Source organism: Musa acuminata, chromosome BXJ1-3 (assembly GCF_036884655.1).
Source record: "Musa acuminata AAA Group cultivar baxijiao chromosome BXJ1-3, Cavendish_Baxijiao_AAA, whole genome shotgun sequence".
Taxonomy (NCBI): domain Eukaryota; kingdom Viridiplantae; phylum Streptophyta; class Magnoliopsida; order Zingiberales; family Musaceae; genus Musa; species Musa acuminata.
In genome coordinates this window covers 39,300,053-39,311,989 of record NC_088329.1, presented here as the reverse complement: position 1 = coordinate 39,311,989, position 11,937 = coordinate 39,300,053, and the positions used below count along the sequence as shown (strand labels likewise).

Sequence of the window (11,937 nt, the reverse complement as noted above, 5' to 3'; positions counted from 1 at the left end):
TCCTATGTATTTCCCCAGGAATACAAGTATTTTTACATAATACATAAGCCTAAAAAAATCCCCGTATTTATATACCCTTGCAACCCCCTTACATTCCATTTACTGTGTTAGGATTGTGCAGTTGCTGTTGGAGCTTATTTAAGCCCGGGTTAACGCAAGACGGGTACGATGAGGCAATGCGGGCTTCGACTCCATCGCGAATCATCTCAACGACGAGAAAAGCGTCGATGCCGTTGGCCGCTTCTCTCCCTTCCTCCCTCTTCGGCAGCTGCTCCTTTCTCTCCGGGTTTAAGCCTAAAACCCACACTTTGCTCCCTCTCCCCTGCTATGCCCTCGAGTGCCTCCCCGCGCATTGTCCATGCACTCGCCTGTCTTTGAGGCCATTTTTCGAACACCTTCGGCACCAGTCCCTCCGCCGCTCCCTGGCCGCCTCTCTCTCCACCGCCGCTGCCGCCGCCGCCGTGTCACCTAACCCTGGCGCCGCCGCCTCCAGGATGTCCAAGAAGGCCCGCCGCGAGTCCCCCGAGGGCCTCCTCCGCCACCAACTCGGCTTGTGCTCCCAGAGCGGGGACCTCGCCCGGGCCCTCCACCTCTACGACGACGCCCGCGCTGCCGCCACTTCCCTCTCCGTCCACCACTTCAACATCCTCCTCTACCTCTGCTCCTCCTCCGCCGACCCCGTCGGCCTCGAGCGCGGCTTCCAGATCTACCGCCAGATGGGTCTCGACGGCGTTGCCCCGAATGAGGCCACCTTCACTAGCGTGGCCCGCCTTGCCGCCGCCAAGGAGGACCCGGACCTCGCCTTCGACCTCGTCAAGCAGATGTCTTCCGCCGGGATCCCGCCAAAGTTGAGGTCTTTCGGACCCGCGCTGTTTGGGTTCTGCAAGAAGGGAGACGTCCAGAAGGCCCATGAGGTGGAGGCTTACATGGCCTCCTCTGGCATTGAGCCCGACGAAGCCGAGCTTGCCGCACTCCTCGAACTTAATGTTCGTAAAGGTAGGGGAGACAGTGTGTATCGCCTGCTCCATCGGATGCGGGTTACTGTGAGGCGGGTGTCTGAGTCGACAGCGGAGATAATAGAGAATTGGTTTGGTTCAGAGGTGGCGGAGGAGGTTGGGTTGGAGAAATGGGACGTAAGGAAGGTGAAGGAAGGGGTGGTCAAGGGAGGTGGTGGCTGGCATGGGCAGGGGTGGTTGGGGAGGGGACGGTGGAATGTGGGAAGGACCGAGATGGATGGGAGTGGTGTGTGCCGGCAGTGTGGGGAGAAGCTAACGTGCATAGATATTGATCCAGTGGAGACTGAGGATTTTGCAAATTCACTGGCAAAGTTGGCTTCCCAGAGAGAAGTCAGGGCAAACTTTACGGGATTCAAGGTCAGTGTTTATTGTATTGAAATATATATGTGATAACTATATGCTTAATTTCAATGTTCATATAATTGTCAGAATAACCAAATATAATTATTGGAATACCTCACTAGTACATGATTGTTCTTGAACTTAAATCTGATGAATAGGAAAACTTTCTCCAAAAACTGTAATACGGTGTGTTGGTAAATGCATCCAGTTTTTATCACATAATTTTATAATCTTTTCACTAGAATTTTGTAGTAAAGATGCATGATCTTTTAGATTGGATGTTATCACTTAAAACACTGTCAATAGAGATCGGAAAAGTTGCAATCTCTGTGTCCTGATGTGTTAAAGACAAATAAGTGGACTAGGAAAAACAATGTCTTCTGCAGTTCTTTATAGATGTCTACTGTTGACAGCCGAACAATGTTCTTTCTTAAGGCTATTATTTTTTTATTCTTAGAACTACCGTTTTACCCATGCTTTGTAAATAGAATAGCATCCCCTTTGGGTCAGGGATAAGAGTGCATAGATAGAATTCCACATTATCATTTAGATGTTATGTATAAACTGGCAAATATTAAGTTTGTCAAATACTTGAGACAACTTTTCATTAATTGCATCTAATGGTTAGGCCTCAATTACATATTCATTAATTGAGAATCTGATTCTGAAAGTACTAGATAGTAAGAAAAATCAAGGTGATAGCTATAGTTTTTTATGTGAAGCTTTAATAAATATATCACTCATTGGTCTAAATATGCAAGCAAATGTGTATAATAATGGATATTTAGACAAGCAACTTTCTTATATTTATATAATAAGCAACGAGGCATAAGATTCCCTCTTATTCCACCTTCATAGCCTGATTGCTGAAAGTTGATGGCAATAAGGCCTATGAAGAAATGGAAATGACTTTTGTACTTCTTTTTCTTGTCTTAAAAACATAAGCATGACACGAAGTTGTCACCTAAATTCAGGATTGGCTTGATCGTCATGGACCATTTGATGCTGTTTTAGATGCTGCAAATATTGGCCTGAACAATCAACAAGTATTTAGTTTTTTCCAGGTAAGTAGTTATTCTCTTGTTTTCTTTAGTGCTCTAATCCTGATGCCTTTTGGATAGCTATATATATTTTTGTGGAAGACGTCATCTAATGATCTCTCTTGCAGGTAAATTCTGTTGTGAATGGAATCCGTCAAATGAGTCCCTCAAAGAAATTGCCTCTTATTATTTTGCATAGCCACCGCTTGAAATATGGTCCTGCTGATAAACCAAATAATAAGAGACTGTTGGAAAGCTGGCGGAGGGCTGGTGTGTTATATGCTACCCCTCCTGGATCAAATGATGACTGGTATCTGTTCCTTCTTTTTTTGACACTTGATTTAACTAATGATATTGTATTACACAGAACTAAGTGATAGGAAAAGATCCATGCACCCAACTCCAAATAGTTGGGATGTTATAGCTTACTGTTGTTATCTTGTTTATATTTTCCCTTTTCTGGAAATAGCTCAATAATGTTTTGGTGGTACTGTTTAATAGAGGACATCTGTTTCATAATCCAACCATCAATATTTGTGAATTGAAATTGACATAGATGACAGACATATATTATATTTTTGTAGCCTTCTTTTAATTGTGCATTTTTCAAGGATGATACTTGAGAATATCTTTACCTGACAACACCAGGTAGGTACATGGTTAAGGGAAAACATGCTCTTTTCTTTGTTCCTTGGTGAAAAGCAACTAATAGATAATATAGCATGGGACTTCAGTTAGCATTCTTACAAGTGTTTTTAAGAAAAAATAAAGTGGAAAAAAAGCCCTAGCCAATTGTGTTGGTTGTGCTACTTTTATTAAGGCTTTTGAGAGACCAGAAATCAATCTGTATAGGAGTTTGATTCAGAGCTAACACTTCATGTTTCTTTATGTTGATGTATTATCCTCTCCTTCCTGAGTTTGAATTTTAAGCACTGGAATCATAAAACTGGCATTGTTAACTCAAACCACTTCAAATTAAGGCTGTGCATGTCAATATTTTATGCAGGTTTGAACATTGGGATAAATCATTGAAGATGTGTGAGTTACTAATAATACCAAATATTACCTTATAGCTTATTTACTGCAATTTAGGATATCATTAACTTAGTGGCCCCTGCCCAAGTATCATGAATCTGTGATGCTTTTGGTGCCTATCCTCTTCTAACTAGGCTAAACTTTCTTTCTGATAGAAATGTTCTTTGAAACAATTTCCCTATGTTTGTTTGAGGCTCTTAGAAGTAGTTTTTGACCCTTAAGATCCTTTCCTAGTGAGTAACATTTAGTCCTGTATTTGGGATATCTAATCTTTTTCAGTACACATCCTTCAAAATCAATGAGTTCTTTGCTGTCTAACCTGAACATAATCTGAAGCCATTTACCTTTAATTGAATGCTTCAACTGAGCATGGGGAAGTTAGATGGCCTTTCACCTCTAGGATCTCTCTCCCTTGTTGCCATCTGTTATCATCAAGAACTTTTCTAGTTAGGCAGCTTAATGGAAATTCAGAAGAGCAGAACATGTGATACTTTGTGAAGTTAATGTATCTTGGACCTTGGTGAGCTAAATAAGATAAATAGTTTGCTGGTTGTAGCTTTTCGCATTAGCACATTTTGTGAAATACCATATCTGCTGGTTCTTAAATTTTGGTGATGCAAATTTCTTTAAAGACATGTTCAATTTTTTCCTTTTTGCTTCTCTGTTTGTTGGTATTGGGCATTTGTCTTTAGTAAAGGGAGTGTTGTAAATTAGCTGCCATGACTTTCAGCAGATTAAATATATTATGCTTCTGGAAATTTTCTAATTTGTTGCACCATAATATCTGCAAATTACCTGCCGCTTACATTCTAGCTTTCTACGAACATTATTTTTCTTTCTTAATCCACTGTATGCTACCTGCATAGCTGTTACACAGTACATTTTCATATCTCATATCAAGCTTTGGTTTCATGTCATTACAGGTATTGGCTGTATGCAGCTGTCAGATGTAGATCTTTGCTTGTCACGAATGATGAGATGAGAGACCACTTATTCGAACTACTAGGAACTGGCTTCTTCCCAAGATGGAAAGAGAAGCATCAGGTTTGTTTATGCTTCTTTTTGCTGTACTATCTTGTCCACAGAAAATCAGAACAAGTATTTGCCATTTCTTCAGTGATACTATGCGAATATGATATGTATATTTAGTGAACAGCAATTTTATCCACACATTGCATACCGAAGCTAGTTCCATGGTTTTGCATGCCTGTGGTTTGTTGGTGTAGTTCGTCACCCTTAGGGAAACTTTACCCCTTAGTACATGGGTGAGCAAGATTTTTCATGGTAATTTCCAGTGTCTTTTGTGTTGCTTGATGTTCTAGATCGATCATTTTTCGACTTTTGTTATGCCTACCAAGCTTTTATTGTGGTCCAGGCTGCTGCTAGCACTTGTTTATTGATAATTCTTCTTTCGGACAGTGATATGGCATTTTTTAACATACCACCACCTAAAAATCTATTTAGGCCTCTCTTGCATGGAGGCAAGGCAAAATTTTCCCCTTGTTCAGCCACCATTATTTATCACTGCTACAAGATGTGTGATGTTTCTTGTGCTAGCTCTTCAAGAGATAATTGCTTTACCTCTATCTACAGAAGCTTATAAACTTGATCTTTGTCATGCTTACTAACTTGAATTTCATCTAAAGATATAAAAAGCAATGGTAATTGTTTGATAGCCATGTTAGCATGGTTAGCACACCATTTGCAACCTTTCTCATTTATATTTAGCATGCTTTATTTGTACAACACTTCTGGTATATTCATCTTGAACCTATGTTACCTTAGACTGAAACTATATAATGGCACTTACTGTCATTATAATGGTACTAGGCTTTAGTTTGCTCATTTAGTAATGATGTCTTCTAAAGTTTTTTTCTTTTTTGGGTTAAGGTCTAACTTGTTTGTTGATGTTCACAGGTGCGGTTAACCTTCTCCAAAGATGGCCCAACCTTTCACATGCCCCCTCCATATTCAGTAGTCTTACAGGTGGTTAATCTAACTACTTGTGTATGATAAAATGAGTTTAATCTATCACGACCTAACCTAATGAGATAACTAGTCAAAATGTTTAAGCTGAGATTGATAGTAATCGAGGTGTTATAATTTCCCTCACTTAAGGGCTTGACAATCTCGTCAAGACCTGATAAGTCCTCTGACACCATCCACAGGTAGTCGTTTCTTACTCGAGCTCCCTCATTATGCCCCAATACTAGGTCGGCTTTGATATCAATTGTCATAACCCGACCTAATGAGATAACTAGCCTATCAACTTTGTTTGGCTCAAATCATTAGCCAAAAATACTTAAGTTAAAGTTAATAGTAGTGCACCCATCAGATCCTTATAAGTCAATCTTAATCTTATTTACTTCCGATATGAGATTAGTTACGATGTTACATAATCACTACGTTAACTGCACATTTGTAAGGCTTACAACTTAAACATTTACAGAATCTGTCAATAAACAACCATTAGTCTGTTATTGCACTGATGAATTTTTTTTTTTCCTGTGCACGCCTTCTCCGTGCCATTTTTTGCCCAAGTGCTTCAACTGGTTTTTATGTCATTTTAGATTGTTGTGATTGTTTCACTTCTCATTTTTACCCCTTTTTGTCTTCAGGAGTCGGAAGATGGTGGCTGGCACATACCAACAGTTTTAGGTGATGAGATTGAAACACCAAGGCAGTGGGTCTGTGCAACCAGAAAAACTGCAGCAGCCTCCTCTCCTCCAAGGCAAATACGTACAACATCGAAGCCAATCTCCTAATTTGCAGGAATTTGTGTCTTCTTGAAGGATATTTATTCAATTATTTCAATTTGATATAATGTAATGTTCAATTCAGCTATGAGCTGAGTCTTGCAGTCTTGTGACTAGCTGAATAGAAAGGGTAGAAAGAGCAAGAAAGGAATGCCAGAAATGCATGGTTGGGTGCATCAATTTATGAAATTAATTATTGCTAGTGTATCAAATACAGAATAGTTATTGCAACAAAAGACTAGTTGTCTGAGACAGATCCAAAGCTGTAAAAGATTTCTGCCCCCTTCCTGAGTGTTGTCCATTCAATTACAGCATGATTCTAACTAAAGTTTAGGTTCTGAGACAAAATTGAGACCTGTGAATGCATAAAATTATAGTCACATTGCTGTCGGTGATGGAAAATGGTGTGCTGAACTGAACCACTTTGGATAACTATTTCTATGAACAAGTTACTATTTTCCATTTTGAAGCATTTTATAGTTATCAGAATCTATCAGTCTCCGAGAATTGTAGGGTTAATAAATTTTATTAAAAATAATCTAATTATATATTATGTTAAAAATATATAGCATGTATTAAAATATTATAAAAATAGCCTTTTAAGGATATATTGAAAGGGAATGGAAGGGACAATAAGCAGAGAGCATTTACGATGAAGCATGGAAGATTAAAGTATATAATAATATTTTCTTCTCTTTCATTCATACGATGGATTGATGATGAAAAAATTGAGGGAATCTTTTTAAGGCTCAAAAGGTCTAATTAATGAATCAAACTAGTTGACTGTCAAATTAATAATTTTCTTTTCCTTTCCAACATTCTTCCAATCCGATTCTATACTGCTTCTCCATAAAATGCAGCAAATCTACGTGCGCTCACAAATTTGTTGCATCATTAGAGACAATGCAAGGAAAGATTTGGTCGTGGACACCCAACCCGCCGTTCGCCTACTAAAGGTTTCTCTTCGTCATTTTATTGGTTAATTACAAATTATTCGTTATGGTCAGTTCTCCATTCATAAACTTAAAAAACTTATATTATAATTTGTTATGAAAATAAAATATTTAGTTTTTATCAATTTTATTGATAAAAATATAAAAATAAAATAAAAAAATAATTTTAATATTCTAATTTATGATGACGGACGATGTCGGTGGTGATGAACAGCAATAGTGCCGAGGGCCACGAGTGACTGTTGTAGATGAGGAGAGCGACAACAAGAAATGAGGATTACTTTATATTTGCGTCGATGCTGATATAATTATCAAGTGGCCCTTTCGTCATTTTGTATCTATGTCAACGTCGATGTAGTTGCCAAGAGACAATAATACAGATGTCAAGTGGCTCTCACCTTTTACCGTCGCTTTTCTTATCTATAACAGTCACTAGCAATTTCCAATAATATCGTCCTCCACCACTAATTCATCATCACTAATTAAAATATTAAAATTATTTTTTATCTATTAATTTGGTGTTTTCATCAGTAAAATGGATGACGTCAGGATAAATAGAACTAAATATTTTATTTTTATAGCTATAAAAATTTTAATATAATTTTTTTAAATGCAAGGATAGTGATATCAAGGAGATGAGCTAACATCTAATTAGCCCCATCTTGCATACATCAAATCCAACAACAATCTCTTCCTGTGACAGATGAGACGACGATATCCATATTATCCATTCTCTTTTTGTGCTCACCAATGAAGTCATTCCATGTGGCAGAGAACGGCGAGACCACCACGAGTCCATGCACCGTCTGGTGAAGAAGGAAGACTCCAATGGCCGCAAGAGAAGTAGCAGACGACGACTGTGTGTGTGTGTGAAGGTCATGGGGGCCGGACGAGGCCACGCATGACGCCTACAGAGAGTCGTCCTCCTCCTCCCCAGGAGCTCCTCCCATGGCTTGCTTCTCGGCTGGGAGTGCCTTCGCCGCTACCAGTCTCTCTCGCGCGCCCGTCGTCTCTTCTTCCTTGATGGGCAGCAGGACTCCCATGTCCACTGCGACCGCCTCAGCCACCCGTCTGCTCATCTTGAGCTGTGAAAAGAGAGACTTCTACGGGCCTGTGGTACTGCAACTCCGTTCCTCTTCTCTCTTCTCCCTTTGTTTCTTGTGGTTGTTGAGTTCAGTTGCAATGCTGAGAACATAGATGTGTCCAAGGCACTTGATGAAATGTGTCAAAGAGAACAAACTCTCTTTGAATACGGTTAGCCATTCCGTAGAGAACAATACAGATCGAGCTATCTAAATGATAGTAAGAATTGTGGTGCAGTATCACATTACTTTGCTAGATCTGTTGTGATACAGAAGAATTAATCTGTTTGGTTATAGCATGGCAGATTGTCAATTTGAAGTCTGAGAATAGGATCAAACCAGAATACTTCTTCCCCAACTCTGTCAGCTATGTTTTAATTCTTAGCCAATTGAAACAGTGAAAATTGCAAGTAAACGACAATTAGTCTCTTCATCTGGAATAAATAACATCTGAGAGGAGGATCGCCAAACCATCCTCTTCCTAACTCGTAGATCTACTTGCAGTTACTACCTAGCATTTTCGGACATTCCACAGGAATAGAGTACAGAGTTGATGATTTCAGTATGTGTTGTTTCACTGCCAGGCAGCTAGGCTTTTGGGTCCTCCGTCAAAATTTGAAGCCTTAAAGCTCAAAGTAGTTTTCATGGGGGAAGAAATGGAGAAGCAGATTCCGAGCACCATTCCAAGAGCTTACACTCTCACACACTGTGACTTCACAGCTAATCTAACCTTAGCTGTCTCCAATGGTATTCATAGTCAAAAGGTATGATCGACTGATCAGTAATTTCATTTAGATCCTACACTCTGGAATTTCAATAACCTGCATATTGTGACATAATTTGCAGTTAAAAGATATTGATATTTGGAATACTTTATAGGTTTTTTTCCTGAGTTTTATAATGTGAAGGACAAGGGATGCATAACATTGCTCGCGTTGATGTTATGGAATCTTTGGACAAACACGGTCACATTTGCAAATGTTATGGATTTTGCTTAGCAAATTTTATATGATCAATTTACCTGTTTATTGCTCTTAATTATCTTTAAGTAGTATGCAAGTCTCTAAAATGTCATAAAATTTGTTCAAGTGTTTACATGTGTTACTGTTTTCTTCTCTGAGATGAAGAAATATTGCAAGATAATCATTTTTCTGATAGCTATTTGATGCCTTGCATTACACTAACGACCGATGGAAGCTTTCATCAAATATCACAGTTGGACTGGCAAACCACATTACATAGGGATGATGTTGTGGCAGAGTGGAAGGAGATTAAAGAGGAAATGTCTTTGCATGTACATTGCTATGTAAGTGGGTCTGATATCCTCCAAGATCTGGTTGCTGGATTCCGATACCATAGCTTCTCTAAAGAGCTACCAGTGGTGAGTCCAAACTTATAAGTTTTAAGATTCAGCAATATCATGGATTCTTGTTTCTTATACTCCAAATCAATGATCTATGATCTGGTGTTCTCGACAGCTATCCGGATCACTTCTCTCAAGCATGAGATTTGGAATTTAGCATTTGATCTTTTTGTTTTATTAAGAGCTTTATCCCTAAGAAGAAGCTAGAACATAAGATCTGATATGTTAATTACATGAATTATTAATTTGATTATATTCAGGTTTTAAAAGCTGTAGTACATCTGTACATGGAGATTCTCTCTTATTTAGGAAGCACCCTGAGCTGCTGGAAACTAAGGTATGGGTGTACTTCCATTCAAGATTGAAGAAGTACAATCGAGTAGAATGCTGGGGTCCTCTTAAAGATGCTACACAGGTGGGGATACATGCTGAAAGTTGAATTTTGTAGCCTATGTACTTGCTATTGCAAGCAAATCTGATGAAGTTTCGATCGCCAGAGAACACTCGATGATGGATATGTACTTGCTATTGGGAAAACAATCTTACATTCGCTAGTTGCCTTCCTCCTCTGAGACAGCAGCTATTGCTACAAAGAAGTCCTCTTCCAGGCTATATGATTTTTATGATCTTATCATTGATTCCATTCATTCTTCTTCAGACCGACAAGCAAGTGAAGAACGACAGCCTTGCATGTAAATGCAGTCATTGGTTCATGGATGAGTTCAACCCATGACCATTTATGTTTTGATTGTTTGACTTCACTGAATTATTGTTATTCCTGGTTGATGAGTTCAACCCATGAACCATGCAAATTGTACCATGATACACAAAAAGCAATTTCTTGAGATTTTGAGTTGGATACTGCTCAAAAATAAATACTTGGATAATAAAAATAATATTTCCTTAAGTTATGTAGCCTTTTTTTTATTTTGAGATTGATAATTCTCTTGTTGAAGTGACGGACCTGAAAATTTGTACTGCCTTCAGCAACTCATCTTGTCAACTCTTTCATCTTTCTGCACAGAGGTGGATTTATGTTTCCCCCACTATATGCTACTTTACTGAGCTTTTCATCAAGAGAGGAAATTGAAAACTTCAATCAGAAGCCCAACCTTGATGGTTATTTAGTTCATTCTCAGAATAGAGGATTTCTCAACCAAAATTATAAGCTTGTGTAGGCTTACTGCCATATGTTAACCTTCATTGTTATCTTGTTCCTCTCTTCTTTTTTTCTTCTTTTGAGGAATTCAACAGTCTTACTTGTGGACTCAAATCACAATCATAGACAGATTAGTGCTCATCAAGGATTTGCACTTGATTGTGACTTTAATTTAGTAAAAATATGAGTTCCTCAAGCTTGATGGGCAACTCATTGCCACATCAGCTGTTGGCAAGCTCAATCTTTTAAATGGTTAAGCATATAGTGTGTTCATTTACAAAACCAAACTGAGAAGCACAAGGAAAATGATTTTTTTTCTATATTTCATTACATGCAATGTATATACCCCAAACAAAAGTTACAGTATCATCATAGAAGCTCAATAAATGATCTTGTGAACTCTTCATAGAAAAGTGTGATAAGATGCAATTATATTTGTGCAGAAATTGGAATAAGAATCTTCTTGAGGGTGGCTTTTTCCTGTCAAAAAACTTGATGACCCTATGGATTTTGCTTTACCACCAGTTCATACATTTATAGTTAGTATTGAATTTGATGATTTTCTTCTGGTATAGGTTTAAAAATCTTGCATGCTTGAAGAAGGTCAACATTTTTTTATTTCAAGAATGAGAGTTTCTTGTTATCAGACTATAATGCACACATCAAGTAGCTACACAAAAAGAAGTGTTAACTTGATTCCTTGTATTCCCAACTCCAATAAGCTATCATTGTCATTCTCATACTGGAATTATCAACAGCTTCATAAATCCACACACTACAGCAGCAACTTAAGGATGTCTTATCTTGATTCCTGTGAGGGTGTCAACCTTTCAGTGTATTATCAACACCAATAAACTAAGATTATCATATCTAAGCTGGAATTATCAACAGCTTCATAATTTTACAGTGAAATCTAAATATTCATCACAGACTCTAAACTTGGGCTTGTTCACTACTAATTGTTGAACAATGCAAACCAGGAAAACCAGACAAAACTGCACTTTCTCACCATGGATGCCAAGGATGTCTTATCATTCAGCCATGGATGCCAAGGACATCCTTTTTACAAAATAATAGCTGAATGGCATCCTCCAAGTAACTAATGGCATCATCAATATTAACAAACAATTATGCATATCCAACCTTCATCATTTCAAGTATTTCATACGCACAAGAGAAAGAAAAATAATG

The 11,937-nt window shown here is 38.4% G+C and overlaps 1 protein-coding gene and 1 pseudogene across 1 annotated transcript; both read left to right on the top strand.

Annotated features, from left to right (window-relative positions):
• Nucleotides 1-117: 117 nt before the first annotated feature.
• LOC135629023 (proteinaceous RNase P 1, chloroplastic/mitochondrial-like) lies at nt 118-6,498 on the top strand. The gene is made up of 6 exons (XM_065136130.1): nt 118-1,373; nt 2,333-2,422; nt 2,527-2,708; nt 4,357-4,477; nt 5,351-5,419; nt 6,052-6,498. The coding sequence occupies exons 1-6, from the start codon at nt 177-179 to the stop codon at nt 6,196-6,198; spliced, it is 1,806 nt and encodes a 601-aa protein (XP_064992202.1). The 5' UTR covers nt 118-176; the 3' UTR covers nt 6,199-6,498.
• A 1,447-nt stretch (nt 6,499-7,945) lies between these two features.
• LOC135638879 (protein STAY-GREEN, chloroplastic-like) lies at nt 7,946-10,026 on the top strand (annotated as a pseudogene).
• Nucleotides 10,027-11,937: the final 1,911 nt, after the last annotated feature.

Excerpts from the sequence above, each read along its gene's own strand:
- LOC135629023 (XM_065136130.1), top strand. The coding sequence starts at position 177 with ATGCGGGCTTCGACTCCATCGCGAATCATCTCAACGACGAGAAAAGCG. Across the intron at positions 2,423-2,526 it reads AAGTATTTAGTTTTTTCCAG|GTAAATTCTGTTGTGAATGG; the intron begins GTAAGTAGTTAT and ends TCTCTCTTGCAG. Across the intron at positions 2,709-4,356 it reads CCTGGATCAAATGATGACTG|GTATTGGCTGTATGCAGCTG; the intron begins GTATCTGTTCCT and ends ATGTCATTACAG.